This window comes from Mirounga angustirostris, unplaced genomic scaffold (genome assembly GCF_029215605.1).
Source record: "Mirounga angustirostris isolate CCGP_5_RB_7025 unplaced genomic scaffold, mMirAng1.0.hap1 SCAF_11, whole genome shotgun sequence".
Lineage (NCBI taxonomy): Eukaryota > Metazoa > Chordata > Mammalia > Carnivora > Phocidae > Mirounga > Mirounga angustirostris.
Genome location: NW_026991719.1, coordinates 121,036,470 through 121,059,984, shown reverse-complemented (window position 1 = coordinate 121,059,984; position 23,515 = coordinate 121,036,470). Strand labels below are relative to the sequence as shown.

The 23,515-nt window shown below is 36.4% G+C and overlaps 1 protein-coding gene and 1 pseudogene across 1 annotated transcript; both read right to left on the bottom strand.

The window, feature by feature from the left end:
- Positions 1 to 595: 595 nt before the first annotated feature.
- On the bottom strand, positions 596 to 21,792 carry LOC135361973 (fmr1 neighbor protein-like). The gene is made up of 6 exons (XM_064574646.1): positions 19,021 to 21,792; positions 15,147 to 15,287; positions 13,481 to 13,577; positions 2,215 to 2,354; positions 1,203 to 1,422; positions 596 to 759 (listed from the first exon to the last, which is right to left on the bottom strand). Exons 3-5 carry the CDS (start codon positions 13,555 to 13,557, stop codon positions 1,379 to 1,381), a joined length of 261 nt encoding a protein of 86 aa, XP_064430716.1. The 5' UTR covers positions 13,558 to 13,577; positions 15,147 to 15,287; positions 19,021 to 21,792; the 3' UTR covers positions 596 to 759; positions 1,203 to 1,378.
- A 244-nt stretch (positions 21,793 to 22,036) lies between these two features.
- Positions 22,037 to 22,662, bottom strand: LOC123849512 (NADH dehydrogenase [ubiquinone] iron-sulfur protein 4, mitochondrial-like; annotated as a pseudogene).
- Positions 22,663 to 23,515: the final 853 nt, after the last annotated feature.

Sequence of the window (23,515 nt, the reverse complement as noted above, 5' to 3'; positions counted from 1 at the left end):
CATAACAGGGGCTTAATCAATGCTTGTTGAATGAATGAGCAACAAGCCCAGGTAAGCTTGAGCCCCATACATTTCAAAAGAGGAAAGTGAATAATAAAGAAAAGACAACTTTTTAAAAATCAATTAATGTATGTTACAGAACACAATTGTTTAAAAAAAAAAAAAGCTAACAACAGTGTTCAGCTCTTGGTAGTAGGATTATGGATGATTTTTTTCTTTCTTCTACAGAACTTTATTTACCAAATTTTCTATAATGAGTGTGCTTTTTATGGTGGAAAAAATAATGTTACAAATTATAAAATAAAAAGAAGAACCCTACAAAATATTGTTACCTCTTTTCTTCAAAATAAACACAGTATCATATATAGTGAAATATGATCACTGGGTTTCCCCCACCAACCACTTTGCTGGAAGGTGAATAACAACATGAAATCTCTGCCTTATTTAACCCCAACAGAAGTATATGTTGATAACATAACCAAAGTTGCAAAAATCACATTACTACCTAGGACCTGAAATGCCACCAGTGCTTTTCATATGTTTTTTTTTTTAATCCTGTAGAAACTATTTTTAATAAGAAGAATTCAGATCCTGGTTTGATGCACAGAAACAGAACTATCAACTTTATTTTATATTTGGAAGTAAACATGACAAAAGTAACAACTAATTTTTGTCCTAAAATGCTCCATCAGGTTTAGATGACTGGGACAGTCTCCTCTGCTCTGAATGGTTTGTGTTCTTCTCAGTGGGAAAATAATGCTATAGGAGAAAAGTAAAGTAGAGTTAAACAACTTGAAAGGACTAGTATACATACATCACACTTTGTTAGAAAAGAAAATGACTGCAACAAAGTTCTCAAACTCTATATATTCAATGCCATGTTTAACTTTATTTTCAGTTTGCCAGTGTACCATCTTATGTTACTGTGAGGCATAAAGACAAAATACATTGTGACAAATACAATGGCAATTTCTGAATAACAAGGTGAACATCCATGCCCCAGTAAATGGCCCACAGAAACTGTACTGTTAGTCTATTTATGTCATATATGTGTGTCTGTGTGTGCATACATATGCACATGTATGTATTGCATTAAACTTATACAAAGCAATAATATATAGGTATGTATATACATGTATGATTATATATATATACTTATTACCTTACATAGATAGTTATATACATACATATATATATAATACCTTATATAAGGATTTTGTTTCTTCTGAAATACGTCACATTTCCTGTTCATCTAGTCCAAACTTCTCTTTTTGCAGCTTGGTGAACTGAAGCCCAGGAAAGTTAAGGGAATTGCCCAAGCTCCCACTGTACATAATGGCAGAACTGAGACTAAAGCCAGAGTCTCCTGACACTAAGATCAGTGGTCTGTTATTCCACTCCTCTGCTTCTCTGTAACTGAGGCTGGAAATTAACAATTTAAATTTGAGTATTGCATTGCAATTTTCAAAGCATTTTCACATACATTATATTGTTTACCATCAGCTGATGGTATCAAGTTGCTGAAAGGTTAACTTACTTGTCCATGGAAATGCCACAAGTTAATGGCCTGAGTCTCCTGACCGCCCCCCCAGTCCAATACTCTATTCCCTGATACCTCTTTTCTCACCAACCATTTTATTCTTAGTTGGCTCTTCGTAATTATTATGGGAGGAGGAAACTCAGGCCAAGCCTAGGAGATCTGTAAGCCTGAGGGCCAGGTAGTCCCTGCTGTATGATTCTGGGATCCCTCAACCACTTATAATACTGAATTATTTAAGTTTGGGGAACAGGTAGCTGAAACTAACAGCTAGGATCCAGGATTTGATTGCAGATCTGTCAGATTCCTGAAGCTACTCTCCTTCCCCTGGATATTTGGCATGGTCGATACATATGGGGAACTAAAGCCATTATTATTTAGCAAGGGTGTCTTTCATGGAGCTGCAGAGTCAGAGCAGGCAGATTCCACTTATTTCTTCTAAAGGGCTGACCTATGTATACCAAACAATGTGGTATCCAAACAACTTGGCACACTTCTTGTCCACCTTCCTAGATTCCAAATATCCCTAGTGATAATACTGTTTCAGAAGCTGATACTCCTGTGGTTCAAGCATTTGTGGGGTAAAAAAAAAAAAAAAAAAAAATGAATTGAACCAAGATGGTGGTAACAAGAATCAAATATTAAATACTTCAATTTTATATCCTACTGCTAATTACCTTTGGTCTCTTGCTTTTTTTCATCCTCCTCTTCTACTGCTGTCCCTAATATTTCAGGATCCATCTTTATTTTCTTTCTTCGTTTCTTCAAATCCTTTAAAACTCTTTTGACTCTCCATTGTAAAGGATTGGCCCATTTGCTGTAATATTAAAAGTTCAAAGTGAAACCTTATTTCTCAACAGTGATAGAACAATAACAATTATGGATTATAAAAAATGATGGGTTATAAGGAAAAGGCTATTTACCTACATAACTCTACACATTCCCACCTGATTGTTTAACTCACCATATTTAACAAATCTGATAGAAAATATTGCACTTGGCTCATTCATATTTATCATTGTAACCATTACTATTACTCTACATATTGTTATTTTGATCACTTGATCCTCTTCTATGATAGGAATGCTGTCTACTCCCCTCTGCTAACATCAAGGTTACTCACACTTCAAGACCCGGCTTATATATTATTTGCCTAGGAAACCTTCTCTCCTATTAATTTCAAAACTAAATGGTAATAGTTCACATTACATTATCAACTATAATTTTACAAGCTTGCACTTTCACTGACTATTGCTATCATTTGGTATTCAATCTTGTACTTCCTGGCATTTGTGTGGATAGTCAGGATTAGGGGTGCCTGAGAGCCCATCACAAGCTAAGAACTTGGCCAGGTGCTTTACGTACTTTATCTCACTTAATCCTCACAACAACCCTATATGGTGGATATTGTGTTTCCTGTTCTGCAAATAATTAAGCTGGGGTTTAGAGAAGTAAGATAACTCACCCAAAGTCATACATAGTAAATGGAGATGCTAGCATTTGAACCAAGGTCTGTTTGACTCTAAAATACAGCATCTTTCCCTTAGACCACACTGCAGCATTAGCAAATAATGACTAATAACAAGTATGACAGACTTCCCATGTGCCAAGGCCTGTATATAAGTACTTCATGTGCATGATCTTATTTAATTTTCATGATGATTTGATGAGGCAGGTTCTTTTCCTATCATTTCCATTTTTTCAGATGGGGAAACTGAGGCACCGAGGAGGAAAGTAATTTGTCTGAGGTCACCAGACTACTCAGTAATGGTGCCAGGTTTCAGATCCAGACCTGCCTAAATCTAAAGAGCAACAATGTCTCACTCACTATGCAAACTTGTCCCCTTTTCCTCTCAGAGCTTGGAAATAACTTCAGGCTAGAGCCTTACCTTGTAACTTTATATATCCCACAGAGCCTTGTACCCAATGAGGGTTCAGGAAATGTTAGTTGGTATTTATTTTTATAAGAGCTTTCACTTTCTTTTTTTTTAAACATTTTATTTTTAAGTAATCTCTACACCCACTATGGGGCTCGAATTTACAATCCCAAGATCAAGAGTTGCATGCTCTAACCACTGAGCCAGCCAGGTGCCCCAAGATCTTTCACTTTCTAAAGATCTAAGCACAAGCCAAGGAGAAAAACTAGAAATGCTCAAAGCAAAGGTAAGGATGGAAACCCAAAAGAGAAAGGAAGATTTCCATATGATATTATGAAGAGGTAATGACAGATACATAGTCCTATCCTTAGCTCAAAGCTAGGTAGTATACAGAAGAGGACACCTGGCTCCTAACAGTGCTACTTAGCTATACCGAGCAACCAGGTTCTTAGCATGTGAGGCCCAGAGATTGATAAGCCTGCCTTTGAAATGATGACTTTGAAGGTAATACTCACTTTTCTCCCCTCTAACTGCATTACTGGGTTGTCACTGAGCTCCACTAGGTAAGACATATATGGAGCAAATAAATACTTTTTCCTCAATTAATCATAAAAAAAGTCTCCAGGCACAAATGAAATAGTGGGTGAAGGCCAAAAATATATTTATGATTTACCTACGGCCTCTGTATGTTTTAGTGCTATTAACTTCAGTCTCAAAAAAATAATAACTGAAATAACTACATAGTTCTCAGTCTCTTGGGGCCAGATGTGGTTCAGAATGCAGAATGTTTTGATTTTGGAAAGGCAATATGACATGATATATTGAATATTACATGACACTCCCATAAGGTCTGGGGCAACATCTCATGATCAAATACAATAATATTTCTACAACAAAATATATGATTATCCACTCTAAGCATTAAATAATAACTAGAAAATGTCTCAGGTCAGGTCAGCTCAGGTTTTGCTGCCAAATGAGTTAGGAAAAAAGCTTTAGGTTTGTAGAACTTTTGAACTTCAGAATTTTAGATAAGAAATTGGGGACTTATACTTTTTTCTGATGTTGTGACTTAAATATATTTTATTTCACATAACTAAAATAACTATGTTTTCTTTATCCATAGCCTCTACTCTAAATTTAATGGAGTACATTTCACCTTAATTGACAAAGAAGAATGTAACACGGCCTTATTTTGAAATGCACTGCACTAGTCTAGGTTGCAGAAAACTAGGTTTTAGGTTCAGACTTAACATTCATTACTGAGATCCAAAGTTAGATATTCTACCTAATATCTAATGAGAATGCCCAAGAGGGAAAGTAGGGGTGAAATGATTTGTCCAGAGTCCTAGAGGTGATTTCTTTTTTCTTCTTTTTATGTAAAATCTCATATTGTGACTAGCATACTCACACTTGAAATGTACAGATCAACTTATACTCATTCACTCACTGACACATTTGCTCATTTATGAAATAAACACCATTCTAAATACTAGAGAAATAAAGATGAATAATATATGCATCCTAGCCTCAAGAAGCTTAAAATGCGAAGGGAAGACAGATCTATAAGCTGATAATTATATCACATTGAGATAATCCAAACAGAGGTAAACAGAAGTTGGTAGGAGACAAAAAGGAAGAAGCCTGACCCAGTCTGGGCCGGAGGTTTGGGGTAAGCTTCCTAGAGGAGGTAACATCTAAGCTGAGGCCTGCATCCAGAATGGGGTGAGCCAGATAAAGAAGAGTGCATATGGGAAGATGTATAAGAGCATTTCAATCAGTGGGTGGTACATTGTGTGAAAAGATCAGAGTGGCAAAGAAGTATGTTGTTTGTAAACATCAGGTAGAGTGGTGTGGCTGGAAATACTAATTGGCTCACTAGGAATTTCTTGTGATACAGATCTATACAGTTGTGAGATTTTTTTTTTTCCTCTAAGAATTCCCAGGAACCTATAGATCTAGGAGCAGAGAAATAGTGTGGATTCAATTTCAATCAAACAAAGTAGCTGGAAAGAATGGATTCATGTATCAGACAACAGGATCCAGGCTGGATAAAGAAATCAGATAATATTAAAAGACAGAAAACAGAAGATAGGGGAAAACAGAGTTAAAGAGCCTAGAGGTCCTAATAAGAACAGGTGCAGCAAGAGTAAAAGAAAGGAAAAACCTAGAGGACAAAGCACCTATGGTCAAAGAGTAGTTTGAGATTTGAAGTTTAAGATTTCAGAGACTCAGAGGTTCAATTTTTGATGAATGACAAGATTCAGGATATGGGCATGAAAGTGGGTGGCCAATACAGAATGCAGGAGAGATTCCTCAGAATTGAGTACATCAGGGAACTCTGAAGCTATGGGCTTAGATGGCTCATAACACAGACAGTGAGGCTGCCCAGGGAGATGACCAGATGGAGAAGAACACAACACCTAGCAAGTGCCCAGACCAAAGTAGGAGCTCAATAAATATTTGCAGAAAGAAAATAATGTATAAAGGATTGAACTGGAGAGTCTAGTCCAAATGGACTATGTACCAGATTCATTCGGGGTGCTTTAGAAAATACACATTTCAGGTCCAAATCCCAGACTTACTAAATCAGAATCTCTTGGGTACAGTCTGGGAATCTATATTATTAAATATTCCCAAGGTTACTTCCATACAAGTCATCTACAGACTAGAGCATGATAACTACTGGTCTAGTAGATTGATTTTTCCATGTTTCTTAACAAACTCTAATTCATTAATATAAATATAAATTCTTTATGATAACTAAAGAATATAACATCAGTCTTAAATATAAAAAACTTATTAATTTAACTTATCATTTGCAACATCAAAAAGAGAGAATCCACCAAAATGACTGACTAGATTATTTCAATCATTATTTACTGAGTTGCCTACCACAGGGTCTAGAGACCTGTGGTTCTCAAACCTGAGTATACATGAGAATGACTTGTTGGGCTTGTTAAAACACAAATTGTTGGGCTTTAACCCGAGAGTTCTGATTCAGTAGGTCTAGGGTAGGGCCTGAGAACATGTATTTCTGACGTGCTCCCAGGGGATGATGATGATACTAGTGCAGAGACCCCATTTGGGGAACCACAGCTCTACACTCAGGGAAGTACAAAGCTTGGCCCCTTGTCCTCACAGAAGTTACAATTTAGCCAGAGAAAGAAAACTAATAACAGGAGAAAAAGGATAATTTGTGTTATACTATGTGGTTAAAAACACAAGAGCAGAGAGAGGCTCCAAGAAAAGAGAAAACATTGGGATCTAGAGCAGTTGCAGAACACTTTGTGGATGAATTGGGGCAATTACAATATGAAGGTAAGAGAGAATTCAAATTTGTGAAGAGGACGAAGAACAATCCCAGAATTTGGGAGCAACATGGGCAAAAGAACAGAGGCAAGAATAAAGCCTGGGGTATGCCAAGAAAAGTAAAGATAGTTCCCTGGATGGGACACAAGATACATGGAGAGTTGTAAGAACTGTTATTGGAGTAACAGAATGAATCTCCCTGCTCTGCGGGAAGCCTGCTTCTCCCTCTCCCACTCCCCCTGCTTGTGTTCCCTCTCTGGCTGTCTCTCTCTCTCTGTCAAATAAATTAAAAACAAAACAAACAAACAAAAAAAACAAACTAATTTTTCAGTTATTTTTTTAAAGATTTTATTTTATTTATTTGAGAGAGTGGGAGAGAGAGCACAAGAGGGGGTAGGGTCAGAGGGAGAAGCAGACTCCCCGCTGAGGAGGGAGCCCGATGCAGGACTCAATCCCGGGACTCTGGGATCATGACCTGAGCTAAAGGCAGTCACTTAACCAACTGAGCCACCCAGGTGCCCTAATTTTTCAGTTATTTACTTACTTACTTATTTATTTATTTTTAAAAGATTTTATTTATTTGAGAGAGAGACAAAGAGAGAGCACACAAGCAGGGGGAGAGGCAGAGGGTGAGGGAGAAGCAGACTCCCTGCTAAGCAGGGAGCCTGACCAGGGCTTGATCCCAGGACCTTGAGATCATGACCTGAGCCACAGGCAGACGCTTAACTGACTGAGCCACCCAGGTGCCCCAATTTTTCAGTTTTTTAACTAAAACCCAGAGATTTTGCTCTTTCTCTCTTCCTTGTCTCACGCATCAAGGAAAGGCCAAGTGAATATGCAGTGAGAAGACGGCCATCTGCAGGAAGAGAGCCCTCACCAGAAACCAAATCAGCTGGCATTGTCATGATGGACTTCTAGCCTGCAGAACTGAGAGAAAATAATGTCTGTTGTTTAAATCCCCTGGTCTCTGGTGTTTTGTTATGGCAGCCCTAGAAGACTAATACACCTTGGCTCCTTTTTGCTCCTCTCCTGAAACCACTTACCCAGGACAGAAATTGACAGCATACAAGACTTGGACCAAGTGGTAACAATAAATAAATTGGAGAAGAGGCAAATCTCAGACTCATTCCAAAGGAAAGCAAAAAATGACAGTGGACTAAGAGATTAGATTACACACTGAAAATAAAGGAAAGTAAATAGTCACAGATGACTCCAAGGTTTCTAGTCTGGGAGACTAAAGAAATCACTGATAGAAATGGACAAGTGTCAAGGGGAGATGATTTGAGAGAAAAAAAGTTAAGTTCCGTTTTCCACATGTTGCATTTAAGGTGCTAACAGAGCGTCTAATTCATGAGGGCAACTGGAAATATGGAAGAGGTAGAGATAAGGATTTCAGTGTTCAGATTTTTTTTTTAAAGATTTATTTATTTATTTATTTATTTATTTATTTGAGAGAGAGGGAGAGAGAGCACACAAGCAGGGGGAGGGGTAGAGGGAGAAGCAGACTCCCTGCTGAGCAGGGAGCCGGATGCAGGGGGTGGGGGGACTATATCCCAGGACCCTGGGTTTAGGACCTGAGCCAAAGGCAGATGCTTAACTGACTGAACCACTCAGGCGCCCCCCCCAGGATTCAGATTTAAAAGAGTCATTCACCCAGAGAAACCCAGAATATTATGATCAGAAAGGACCTTAGAAATTATCTAACTCAATTCTCCACTCTAATTTTAAGAGAAAACCAGTACCAAAAGAAGTTACGCTCACTATAAAACTGGTAGAAAGGCAGAACTAGAACACAGATCTTTTCAAATGTTCTTTCTGATACATACTTGTAATATTCTCTGGTAGATGAGAATAAGACTTTGGTAAACAACCACAGTTGGGAGAACAAAGAAAAGCAAACAGATGGATCAGAATGGTAAGGGGAACAGTGAAATCCAAGAAAGGAAAGTTTTAAGAAGGGAGCAGTCAACAGTGTACTACTATGTGACAAAAAGGTCAAGTTGAATGGGAATTGAGAAAAGGCCACTGCATTTTGCAATGAGGTTATTAGTTACTTGGCAACAAAATGTTCTTTTTAATAGTACCTAATATTCCAGAATTCTCTAAAATGCTGCCCTTGGAGCCTTGCAATGGGAACACCTCAGACATATAATCCGCATATAATGAGATTCTCTTATTATTTCAGTAACTAAATTACCTTGAACAGGGTCCAAGAAGAACTGGCTTTATGTGAGTTTCAAATCTACAGTGACTCATGTTAGAGCAGGGTTCCAGTTTGCTCATATTCTCATCTGATCATATTTTATCAAAGTTCTTAAGAGACTAGCCACACTTTTAAAATTTATAGACTTTATCTCCTTTCTCTGAATTCATATGTATATAATCCAGGAACTTCAAACCTTTCAGCAGTTGGCTAATTGCAGCATAAAGCTTTTCAAAATAACATTACTAATTATATTGTACAGTATAATGAAACACACAAACATGGGGATTTGAAAATGCAAATGCCTATTTTTAAAATTCAATGGGTGATGATTTTTATGCAATTTTTGACACATTTATTCCCAATTCTTTACCTCCCATTCTAAGAAACTAAGTGGTATTAAGACTATCTGCATAATGAAAACCACATTATAATATAGAGAATCACGCAGCAGGATTTGTCTAAATGTAGGAATTTTCAGTAACAGCCATCTGGCAAGTAGTTACATTGAAATTGTATGGGGGATGTGCTATTTACATCATCTGTGTATCAGATGATCTACAATCTTAAAAAAAAAAAACATGGCTTTTTATTAGTTGAAAGAAAACATAGTTTTGTCATTTGCAGACTGAGTTCTGAATTTTTTCTTAATTCAAAGTTGCAAATTCAATCTGATAGGAAGAAAAAAAACCAAGAAAATGCACTCCATCTGAGTTTAATAGGCATAGTATTATAATGTTTGAATTTTCCACCTTACCAAAGCTATGTACATACTCAAGTATCATGTCACTATATAATACACAGATGTTTAACTGGCCTATGCATAGAGATTAAACTTTATCTAAAAACAGATAAAGATTAGAAACTCAATTTGGCACTTGAGACTACTGTTATTGGCACTCTATTACTGTAACGGGAACAATTCAGGCACCACTCTTCTCTCTCCACTAGAGCCTCTCCACGGCCCGGCTTCCTCTTGTCCTCATCCACCTGATCTTTTCCTTCCTTCATCTCTGTATAAGTCTTAAGCCTGTCAGTGACACTTAAACCTAATGAGGCTCTGATCCCTATTAATGAGAATAAAAATAGATCTTATATAACCTTGAAGATGTAATGAATTTCAAAACTCATCTTATATGCAAGTTTAATAAGGTTATTAGTAGCAAATTCTTAGAAAGCTTTTCACTAATGCTCTCTGCTCCCTTTTGTATATGTGCAACCAGCTCAAGCTGTCTTGAGTTCTCTGTGTACCTGGTTCATACCACACATGAACTCAAGTCAAGTAGAAGTAAACTAGAGATTCCATTATAGATTACTTCAGGGGCAAAGTTCAGACACCTCTGCTTACAAATGATGAGCAGTTCAGGGGTTTATCGTGAGGAGACTCCATCTGGATGTAATGAATTCTGTGGGAGCCTCCTCCAACCTAAATCTTGTCCTCCCTTTAAAACTCAGCTCAAACAGCACCTCCACTGTAGAGCCCACTCTGCTCTCTCCCACTCATCCTGATCCCCGCTGCCTCAGAACTTTGAGAAGTTACTGCCACCACTCTTTTAGTCCTTAATTATGTACCCATCTTTTTTTTTTAAGATTTTATTTATTTATTTGAGAGAGAGAGAGAGAATGAGAGAGAGAAAGCATGAGGGGGGAGGGTCAGAGGGAGAAGCAGACTCCCCGCCAAGCAGGGAGCCTGATGTGGGACTCGATCCCGGGACTCCAGGATCATGACCTGAGCCGAAGGCAGTCGCTTAACCAACTGAGCCACCCAGGCGCCCTATACCCCATCTTATACTGTTATTTAACATGTCATGCTTGGGACTTATTTTAAGGTAGATTTAAGCTCCTTGAAAGTAGGGCCTATGTCTTGGACATTTCTGTGTCCTCCCTAGCACAAGCGGTGACTAAATATGGTCAACTGTGGAAAGCATGAATTAGGCACCAAAAGAATGAAATACATTTGGCTCTGGAAAGTGATTATCCTCTTCCTCTAAACTGCTTTCATTTCTCCCACCTGCTCATATTACTTCTCATTTTTACTCCCTCCAGTTCTTGCCAGTTGTTAGCTCCTGAGGCAATCTGTAAATAAAACTCACTGTCCAAATTGCAGGAGCTGGAGAATGTCAAACATCACTTGTTTTGGCTTACAACTAAAGGCCAAGAGGGGAGAGGTACAACATCTGAAGGTATGTATATTTAATGTATAGGACGGGATCCAACAGAAGGAGGAGCTTAAGAGTATCTTCCAATGCCTCAAGAGTTCTTCCAACAAATAGGTCCAGATCATGTTACTGCAGATCTGCTTTTGGCTTTTAGCCCCTCTGATTTAGACAAACAACTGTGTTTGGCTACTTTCTTTTCTTTTAAAAACCACTACATATTGATTTTACTGCTGCATCTATTTCCCTTTTATGTGGTCATTTATTTTACCTACTGTAATATTTTATCTATCTCTTTATTCTTTGAAATGAGGAACAGGAAGTGAGTTAAGGAGATAGTTCTAAAGAGATATTCTGACCCCCAAAATGCAGGGGGTGGTTAGTAGGCTTTGGCTTCCATTTAAGCTCCTTGTTTGGTATCAAGGATAGGATCTTTATTCTAACACAATTATTCCCCTTGCCTCTAAAATCAGCTTACCAGAAAAAGCCTGACAGTGCCACAACCACCCTCAAACATCCATTGTTCCCTGGAAATTAAGCTAAGTAGCAAGCTGCTAATAAGCACATACTCTGAGGTTGCAACAAACAACCCAGAATGTCTGAAGGAACATACCACTCTTACACAAAATCGTAAAATAAATTTAAAAAACAAATAAATAAATAAATCATAGTAAACCAAAAGTTTTGGTGTTCATTAAGTATACTATTCACATTGTTCAAGTCTCTCAAGCAGTTTATACTATGTAGAAAGAAGCAAACATATTCTTATCAAGGAATAATTCTTTGAATTTCATTTTTTTTAAATTTCATTTTAAAGAAAAATCCAGTGTACCTGAATAGCCCATTAAACTCCTTGGCAGCGACATAATAGAGGGGCCATAATGAAATTATTATACCAGGCCTATTATACCAGACATTCTAAATTGCATGGCATAATCCTAGCCACCCTTTTCTAGCAAATAGTATTTCATTTTTATTCATGGGTTATTTTTTTTATCTGAAATCAAACTTTGAAGAAGGAAGGGTCAAAAATTCCACTCCTATTCCCAATCACCTGTGGAAAGAACGAAAATGATAGAGGCCTAGGGATTACACACTCAGTATAGGAAACTAAGTGAAAACTGAGAGAACTGTTAGAAAACCGGAGGAGTTGAAAGGCTGTGACTCCACTGTGTCTTCAAAATGGTCTGAGAAAATGATGTAATGATGATAAAGTCTAAATTACTGTAAGACTGCCTTCCAGGCTAGCCAATGCCATCTACTATATTTCTTTATTCATTCGACCATTCATTTATTCAACAAAAATATATTAAGCACCTTAATATATAAGACACCCTGCTATGGACTGAAAATACAGTGATGAATATGACACATTCATCAAACTCAAGGAAAAGGTACAAAAAAGAAGAAAAAAGACTTAATGATCTTTACGGAAAATAAGGTAACTCGTGTCTAGTGTCAATCTTTCAGTGAAATCTAAACCATTTTTTGGTACCTCAAATACCACTTTCTCATTAACTCAAATAAAAACATCAAAGATGCTTAATTTTCAACAGGTGCCTTTTTTTTTTTTTTAAGATTTATCCATTCATTTGAGAGAGAGCGCGCATACACGAGCAGGGGTGGGATAAGGGGGTGGTGAGGGACAGAGGGAAAGAAGCAGACTCCCCACTGAGCATGGAGCCCGATACAGGGCTCTATCTCAGGACCCTGAGATCATGACCTGAGCCGAAATCAAGAGTTGGACAACCGGCTGAGCCACCCAGGCACCCCAGGTACATTTTCTTTCCCGCAAGTGCCGACCCTGCACTTGCACAAATCTGAGAGTGAGTGCCTCCTTAAATTTTGTGCTCCAACTGCCTCACTCACCCTGGCCCTGCTCTCTATCTCCACATCCACTGTTCCATTAGGTAGGGAGCTATTTTTTTTAAAACCTTAGAAGGATTGTGCCAACAGGCCACTGGGATTTTTGATAAGATGCTAAGAAGAAATCTGATACAAATTGGCTTGAAGACAGACCAAGGCTTTTAAGACCCAATAGTAGATGACCGGCTACTAGATGGAGACAACACATCTGGGAACTCTTCTGACTTGCAGTTAATAACCACTTCCACTCATACACTCCCAGTTCACTGATGTATTTTTCCTCCCAATTTTCTGATGAGGGAATGTACAGACTATGCAAGAGAATGTCTAAATTTATGGAAAAATAAAATAACATGCATTTAAGAATATTATGGTAACTCTATTTTAGGTTTTTCCTAAGCTACCTTCTTTTAAACAAAAGGGACCCAAACATAATCCCTGTGTTTCTAGTGCATATGAATAAATGTGTCTACATAGAAATATCCAAATACACTCAGCAATCAGCAAATAAGAGTTTATGTTTGCCTACCTTCTCCTGCAAGAAGAGCAGCAATAAATGGGCAGACATCCCAGGATGATCATGCTGATCACACCAAGCCCAAACATCCGGAATATCTGTGTAGGCTCTGTTGGTTTAATTATATCCTGTTACTTTTATGACAAGCAAGAGAAGCAAATCTGAGCTCTTTCATAAAGTTTTTATTAAAAAACTACCAGTGAATAAAGCAAAATAAGGAGGTATTCTTATATGTCAGGTAAATATCTTTGCTACTCTATCAGAAGCAGGAGTTTATGAAATGTTCTTGAAATACAACTAAACACTACACTTGAAATACATGCCTCCCAAAGGAAGCCTTAACAAAATGATCCTACTGTTTTTGTTAACAGACTATTATGACTCATACTATATATTTCTTCCTATGGCCTAAGTGTTTTTTTTTCCCTTGGCCATATGTTATACATCCTCGAGCACTCAAGGAGTGAATTAATCTATGAATAGTTAACTTGTTAAAGGAATGGCTTCTTAAATGTTTACTTCCAAATTACAAAACATTAAACAAGAAATCAAGAATTTGCAGGTGAATAAGCATATTATTTATTTATTTATTTATTTTAGAGAGAAAAGGGAGTAGGGGGAGGGGCAGAGGGAGCAGGACAAGCAGACTCCACGCTGAGTGCAGAGTTTGTGGCTGGGCTCAGTCTCACAACCCTGAGATCAGGACCTGAGCCGAAACCAAGAGTTGGATGCTCAACCAACTGAGCCACCTAGGTGCGCCCAGCATATTTTATTCTTATATTCATTTGGAAATGCATTCTAATATGATTGGGGAATTTTAAGTCACGGTTCAATTTTTCCCTCTACAAAGACCAAATGTCTCTTCACACATAATATAAAGACTAAACTGATGAATGAATTATAAACACCATGTGACAGTGTTGAAATTGTAATACTATATTCATGATCAGGTTTCAGTTTCCGTTATTAATACTAGATGTTCAACAAAGAGCTGTAAATTGAATAGGGACTATATTAACCTAAGACATTGTTTTGCATGCATGTATCCTTTCTGTAGTATTTGTTAGTGTTTAATCATATCTAATATGTCCATCATGGGACCAACGGGTAATATGTCCCCACTATCCAAATGCAGGAGCAAAAACAGATGTTCTAGTCCTTAAAACTTTGTAAAGAAAAAAAAAATCTTAAGAACCTGATTCAAAAACAATAGAACAAAGAGAAACTAATAAACAAACCTTAACAAGGAACATTTAAGTCTACTGTTACATACTGAGATGTTGAAGACGAGATAAATGGGAAGAATTCTACTCAAGTAGGAAGAGAAAGTGAGAAGAGAAAAATAAGCTAAGGCATGCCTGATTGGTATTTTCTCCCAGGCACTAAGGGTTACATATCATAGAGTCTGGAATCTTTGGAAGAAGACAGAGAGTGACTAAAGCAAAAGAAAAGATGAGACTAATTTTGAACTGCCAAAGTCACATCTAAGGGCTAAGCGGAAACTGTTCATGAATAGAGGCCTGACCACCTCAGGACTTTTACAGACAGTTTTGCTCTAGGGCTGGGAGCCCCCTTTAAGTGTTAAGCTGGAAGATCCAAATTTAAATTTATGCCATTGTGACCTATTTATTTGATTTTTAAATATAGAAATATAATAAATGTAAGAGGACGAACTTACTATCTTCTAATGGGGCAAAGCAGCTGAAGTTACTGGTCCTGAAGGATGAATAACAGCATTTGTATTCCAAACATTCACTCTTGTTATAATCTTGCAGCTTATTGCAAGCCTCCACAACCTGATTCTCATTTGGAATGCATGCTTTTAGAAACAAAATCCAAGAAAAAGAATTCAGTATGGTTAATAAGCACTTTCCCTAATTAAATAATGACTGCAAAACAAAAAAAAAATTCAAACCGGTACATTTAAATACTGAATGACATACACAAATAGTGATGAATGCTAAAAAAATAAGAGTTAAGCTAAAAATTACCACAAAGTTACTAACATCACATTTTCAATTCTAGATGAACTGCAAAAAAATATAAATTGTTAACAGGTCATCGGTAAGGTAGTTTTAAAAGGACTATAGATCATAAGCTGAGTAGTAGTGATACAAATATAACACAGAAGGAGCTAAATAACAAGAAATATCAAATATCCTTAAAACTAACACCTTGTTAAAATAATACCATAGATATCCTCTCACTCAATTTTTCTAACCTACAGAAACTCACTGAATATGTCAATGAAAATGAATGTAAGTAAAAGTCACAGTTTATTGCTAGACTGTAAGGTAAGTGGATACTATTGATATTGACCTACTTTCTGTGAACACTTACCATATTGGCACTACAGTATGTTTTAAGATCCTTCCTTTTGGCCTTAAGTTATGACTCTATAATTTTGAATAGGCAATGATTTATAGCATGAACACCAAGGTTCATGCACTGCAATAAATCCATACATATCTGAATCTATAAGACTTGCAAGCTCATAAATAAATAAATAAATAGACATGCAAGCTCAAATAGCTGATTTTTTTAAAAACATTCTGCTTTATAAGAGAAACAAATGACAACCAAAAAGGCAGATATATTTTTATTCAAAAAGAAAACTTCCACAGTATGGCTTAAGGCCAGCATAGATTCAGTTCAACCTCCAACACTATCAACAACTACAGACTTAGAAAAGTGATAACTGATGTTTCATGATCACTCCAAAGAACTTTAATGTCAGCAAAAAACAATATCATGGTTACAGGCATATTTTTATCTCTTGGTATATTTTATTATATTCTCCTTTTTAAAGATTGGGAATTCCTAGGGGCACCTGGGTGGCTCAGTCATTGGGCGTCTGCCTTCGGGTCAGGTCATGATCCCAGGGTTCTGGGATCGAGCCCCGCATGGGGCTCCCTGCTCAGTGGGAAGCCTGCTTCTCCCTCGCCCACTCCCCCTGCTTGTGTTCCCTCTCTTGCCGTGTCTCTCTCTGTCAAATAAATAATTAAAATCTTTAAAGATTGGCAATTCCTAAAACTAAGGTAAAAGTAATAATAGCTAACATTCACTAGGCACCTATTTGGACCAGGTTCCTTGCTTTACACAGATTATTCCTAATTTTCACAAAAAAACTCTCAAAATGAGCTTTAAAACTCCCATTCTAGAAATAAAGAAGTGAAGTATCAAACACCTGTGCAAGGCCACAAACTTAATGCATTTCCAGTTGGCCTGGAGATTCGTTTCCCAAACATTTCAGGCATGTGAGAGTTTGGTCTACTTCGTTGTTATATACACTGGGCAATCTATTCTCCAATTCTGCCAGGCCCACAGTGACTTTCCTCCCTAGGCTGGACTGCATTGGGAATACCATGTTCAGTCCTAGGCATCACACACTCAAAAAAGGGTGACTATAGTCAGGGCCTCGTCAGAGATGGTATGGACTTACTACATGTTGAATTCTTCACTATTGGCATTGTTCAAAATCGTTCCAGGAATGGAAATCAAAGAAGAGATTTTAAATCACAGAAGAGCCTGGACTGGATGATCTCTAAGATCCCATCTAATGCTGAGCTTCTGTTATTTTATACTGAAATTGCATCTGATGGACTTTATGCCAGATACTAAAATTAACTTTCAGACTTAAATTACTGAGACACCTGTATTTTGAAGAATAAAAAGGGTAGAATAATTTTTATCAGGTTTAAGTATATAATTTTGTCCAAAGAGAGAAGGATCGTGTGACCTCTCAAGCTTCCCTGCCAGTCTGTCTCAAGGTTATCACTTTAATGCGCAAGAGATAAATCTTTTATGAACAACAGCCTGATGACAAAACGGCAGGCTTTTTTTTTTTAGTCCTTAAGTGGGAAGAGTGTTCCTTTTCAATTATACAGGGGAGGAAATAAATTGGTTAAAAGTATTTCACATTTTATGAATATGTAGTTATTCTTTTCAAAGAGATAGCATATATATTTTGTAAATATTTAATCACTGTTTTTGAAAGATTTGAATCAACCTGGGTCCAATGTTTCTCTTAAAATGGAACAGTCTGATTTTGTTGGGCATCTCATACAATTGATTTTGACTCAACTTACTGCACCAGGTTGAAGGAATATTTTGGAAATGCAGATATTCTTATTTAGACTATTTTTAAAGGTGGCTTCAGTGTTTGTATAATGCTATTAGAGGTAATTATGGGACAGTTTATGTCTGTTATCTTCATAAGCTCTAAAGTTTAAATCATCATTTGTTGTTGTTTATGACCAACTTTGGCACTCACTAAACCCATTCTTTTAGTTTCACAACATACCACCTTCTCAAATTTCTTTCTTTTTTCTTAAAGATTTTATTTTTATTATTTTTTTAAAGATTTATTTGTTTGTTTTAGAGAGAGTTTGTGTGCGTGAGCAAGGGTGGGGGGCAGAGGGAGAGGGAGAGAAACAAACTCCCCACTGAGTGTAGAGCCCATGCAAGGCTCGATCTCACAACCCTGAGATCATGACCTGAGCCGAAATCAAGAGTTGGACGCTTAACCAACTGAGCCACCCAGGCACCCCTATTCTTATTTTTATTTTTTACAGTAAACTCTATGCCCAACATGGGGCTTGAACCTACAACCCCAAGATCAAGAGTCATATGATCTACTGACTGAGCCAGCCAGGCAAACCCTCAAATTTCTCTTTCTTCACTCAACCTGACCATGGCAGTTTTTAAAATTTATTTAAGGGCCTCATTTATTTTGCTATTCTCATTAATAGTAGGTGTTATAATGCCTGTTTCATACTTGATGAAACCAATATAGAGAAATGTGAAGAGATTTATGCAAGATCACAGAAAAATTAAGTGGTAGAATCTGAAATTAAATAATGGATATAATTTTGTGCTTATATGTACATCAAATTTTGTTAGAATAAATTCTCATGGTTTTTAATAAAAGCTTCATCTTTGTAATTCACATGTCAATTTACTCGAAGATTCTCCTTGAAAGGGTACCACATGCTATAGAAAATGAAACATGTTTATTTGTGGTTAATAATTCTCAGGGGTCATCATGTGCTTGATAAACACATTATATACAGAATCACAAAAAGATGATGTGACTTGAAACCTGAACTTTTTATCATTAAAACAGGTGGGAAAACATCTGGTATATTCCATAACATCAGAGCCACACAGTTCCCTGGTTAATGCTAAAGAAAACATTGATTTCACAATCCTGGGTCAGTGACTAAATTTCAGGCAATGCCATTAAGATAAATTGTGAAAGGTTTAGATATTTGTGAAAGAAAAGTATTTCCATAAAGAGTAACAAACATTTATGAAGGTCTTAAAAGTACAGTCTCGGGTCATCCTCACAATTCTTCGTGGTAAATATTTTCATTTTAAAGATGAGGACACTGAGGTTCAGAGATATTACCTTGCCTAAGGCAAAGGGCAGAGTCAGGATTAAAACTCAGGTCTGTCTCACCCCAATGCCAATAGACCACACTGCCTCCGAAACATTTAACTAATCTTTTCAAAATGAGGACATTGGGAGGAAAAAAAATCAAAGAACTTACTTGTTGGAAAGAAAAAATTTAACAGAACTTCCCAAATGGATTTTTTTTCCAGAGATTGTCCATTAGCATTTTCACTGCTCCACAGAAAACGTTCACTTGGAGACGCAGAATTCGAGAACCCTTAAGAAAAAGTGAAATTATTAATCCCAACATATAAAGCATTGATCACTTTTTATGATCCTTTAATAGCAATTACCCTTTGCTTAATTTAATTAATTATGGAACGTCTAAGAGCTAACAGATATTATACTTACATCTCATAACAGCTTAGGTACTATTAATAATCAGAATGTGATTCTGCTGTGAAATTGAAAAACTAAGTATTAAATTTTTAAAAATTTTTAATTAAAAAATAATTTTAAAATGCTTAAGCCATAATAGGCTAACACATCTCATTGTTGTGCTGTAAACTGAATTATAATACTGAACTTGCCTCTGACAAATAGCATTAACATTCAGAGGCCCAATCAATTAACAACTTGGAAACAGTATGTATCCCAACTAAATTGGACCCCATCACAGAAACTCTTGGCAGATATTGATGGCTTATTTATTTACTGATAAAAATCAAGACCTTAGACATTGTAAAACTCTCCTTATCCTTCTTCCTCAATACTTCAAACAAACTGCTTTTAGTTTTATTTGCATTATTCCCTCTTATACAAGATGAAAGTATAACCATCTTTGTTCCTGTAGCATGATTTGTCCATATCATTCAATATTTTTCAACACTATCTTTAATAATTTCACAGTATTCCATTATATGGCTCTTTTACAACTGAGTTAACCATTCCCCCATAGAAAGACATTTAAGTTATTCACAAGATATTGGTATTATAAAGAACACTGCACAGAACTCATAGATACAAAAACAAAACAAAACAAAACTCATAGACAAAGAAGAGATTGGTGGTTGCCAGAGGCAGGCGGTAGGGGTAGGTGAAATGGGTTAAAGGAATCAAAAGGTACAAACTTCCAGGTATAAAATAAATAAGTTCTGGGGATGTAATGTACAGCATGGTGACTATAGTTAATAATACTGTATTGCATATTTAAAGTTGCTAAGAGAGTAGATCTTAAAAGTTTTCATCACAAGAAAAAAACATTTTGTAACTGTATGACAGATGTTAACTAGAGTTATTGTGATCATTTTGCAATATATACAAAAATCTAGTCATTATGTTGTACACCTGCAACTAATATAATGTTATATGTCAATTAGACCTCAATAAAAAAAGAAAAAAAATAAAGAACACTGTAATGATTACCACTGGAACTATATATTTGCAAATAGCTATGAAAAATACCTTAGGATAAATTATTAAGGAATGGCTCTTGATTTTGGCCACATCACCCTCCAGCAAGCCTGCCCGAAAGTATACTTCTACCAGTAGTGCAGACAAATACCAGTTTGCTTGCACCCTAGACTTTTTGTTGTTGTTTGCCAGTTTGATGACCAAAATAATGGTATTTCTTTTGTTTTAACTGCACCTTTAGTCATCAGTGAGCTTACATCTTTCATACATTTGTTGTATAGTAGAGAACTTAAGCTTTAGTCTGTCACATATGTTACAAATATTTTTCAAGGTAGTCAGCTAACTATATTTTTTATGATGTTTTGGGAAGTTCAAAAGTTTTAAGTGTTTTATGTAATCAAACGTATCAATCTCTTCCTTTACTATTTCTGCCTTTTGGGTCATGTTTAGAAAGACATTCTAAATTCCAATATTTCCTTCTAACACTTTTTTTAAAGATTTTATTTATTTATTTGAAAGAGAGTGAGTGAGAGAGAGCACAAGCTGGGTGAGGGGCAGAGGGAGAGGGAGGAGCAGACTCCCCTCTGAGCAGGGAGCCAGATGTGGGACTCCATCCCAGGACCCTGGGATCATGACCTGAGTTGAAGGTAGACACTTAACCAACTGAGCCACCCAGGCACCCTCCTTCTAACACTTTTATAATTTCACTTTTGGAATTTAAATCTTTAGTTCACCTGGAGTGTATTATGAAGTAGGGATGCCTTTTTTCTAGTTGTTCAAATACATTAAATCCATCCTTTCCTATTTATGATACCACCATCATATTCTAGGTCATTAAACAGTTATAAATCTGATTCTTGACTTTTCTACTTTGTTCCATGAATCTATGTGTTCATGCACCAATACCACCACTATCATAATTTATCTTACATTGTTATATGTTTTAATAACTGAGCTGGCAATCCTTTCATTAGTCTTCATTATAAAAATTTTATTCTTAACTCTGAAGAATTTTTTTAGATGAAGCTTAGAATCATTTTATCAAGTCAAAAAAATCTAATAATATTTTTATTTTAATTATGTTCACTTATTTGACATTTGTTAAAAAACATTTATTGTGTGTCTCATGTGCTAGGCATGAATTCAGTTATATGTCAACTGATTTGGAGAGAAGTGATAACTGTACAAAATTTTCTCACCCAATAATAGGTTTGTTTTCTCCACTCATTCAACTCTCTTCTTCTCTCCCTGAGTAAGGTTTATAGTTACAGTCATACAGGTCCCATACCTTTCTTACTACGGTTACTCCCTTATATCATATATATTTTGCTATGCAGATGTAATCTATTTCATCACACTTCCTAGCTGATTTACTGTTGGTATGTAAGCAAGCTACTAATTTTGGTTCATGTATATTCTAATTTACTACCTTATTTGACTCTCATTAGCTCTCCACTGTTCTTCAGTTTCATTCCAGATCTATACAATCATATTATCACTAAATATAGATGGTTTTGCTTCCTTTCTTTCCAATACTAAGAGCTCATTTCTTTTTCTTCTCTCACTGCATTGCTAGAACTTCTGAAGCTATGGTGAAAAACAGCTATGATAATGGGCATACTACAATCGATCCTGACTTTAATGGGAATGCACTAGTGTTCCATCATTAAGTATAACTTTGGCTGCTGGCTTAGGATAGATACTTTTTATTTTAAATTAATGATGCATCCCTCTAGTCCTGGTTTACTACAAATTTTCTGTTATTATTTTGTTTCATTTTTTTTGTGGTTAAAGGTCAAATTTATTAGGAGATTAAGAGATGTATTATACATGGACTATAAACACTGCACAGCTGACTTTATTCACCGTCAAGCACAGAGATATAGTTAGTGCCAGCCTATTTTGTGGATACTCCTGTTCTTTTGTTCCAAGAGAAATTCGCACCATAAGACTTGGACTTGGGTTTTGGAACCTTCCTCTCTTCAGTGTCATAGCTCCACACATTTTTTTCTGCAAAGGCAGCTGTATCTTCTTTAGTACTGAAGGTTAGAACCATGTTGGACAAGAGATCAGCCGTTGATGCCCAACCCATCAAAGGATTTTCCCATCACTCCCTGGTCTCAAACTCCATCTTCCATTATTTACTCCAGACTGCATGTTATTGTGAGCAGGAACAAAGATCCTGACTTTTCTGGTTTTGATACGCTCTTCTGGAACACCAGTTAAAGTAGTGATATCCAATTTTTCATCAACTGTTACGAGTTACATGTGCCGAGCTTGGTCCTGTGCCAGCCTCCATGTGGAAGTGCTTAACAACCTGATAGGAACCCTGGGAACGGAAATGGCAGCTACAGCCACTACTCTTTTCCCCCACAACATTTGCCTCAGTGCCCTATTTTGTTTCATTTTTAATCAAGAATGGAAGTGGGATTTTATCAAGTGCTTTTAATACTTACTGCCACAAGCATACTTCTCTCTATTAACTGTTGAATATTAATATATTTTCTAATATTAAAATATTCCTGCATTCCTGAAGCCCACAAGCGCTAACACTTTATGTAGGATTTGTGGATCAACATTCCTAAGTAAAGTGTGCCTGCATTTCCTTTTCTGCCATCTCTGTAGGTTTTGGTGTGGGGTTTATATTTGCTTCAAAAAATAATCTGGAAGCTTTCCATCTTTTTTTCTATACTGAAACAATTTAAACAGCATAGGAAATATCTGATCCATTAAAAGTTTGGGAAAATTCATAAATAGTCTGACTCTGTATTTTGTAGAGAATAGTTCCTTAACAACATTTCACTTCTTCATGCTCATGAGCCAATTTTAATTTTAATTTTCCTAGAAAATCATCCACTTACAAAATAATTATTAGGATAGAGTCATAATAATAGTCACTTATAATTTTTAAATCTCCTTTATATCAATGAAAATATCGTTTCTTATTTTAATGAGACCAATTTCCATACACATACACTTGAATGTGTGTTTTCAGCCTGTAGGGTACTTTCTTATGATATGAGATTTATTACATGAATATTAACTTTATTATACATGTTAAATCAAGCTAAAGTGTGTTATTCAAATGCTCAATATCTTTATTTTATCTGTCAAGGACTAAAAGATATGTATTAGAGTCTTCCGCCATGACTATGGTTTTGTCCATTTCTACTTGAATTTCTAAACCATTTGTTTTATGTATTTTAACACTATGCATAAACATTCATTCATTACAGTTT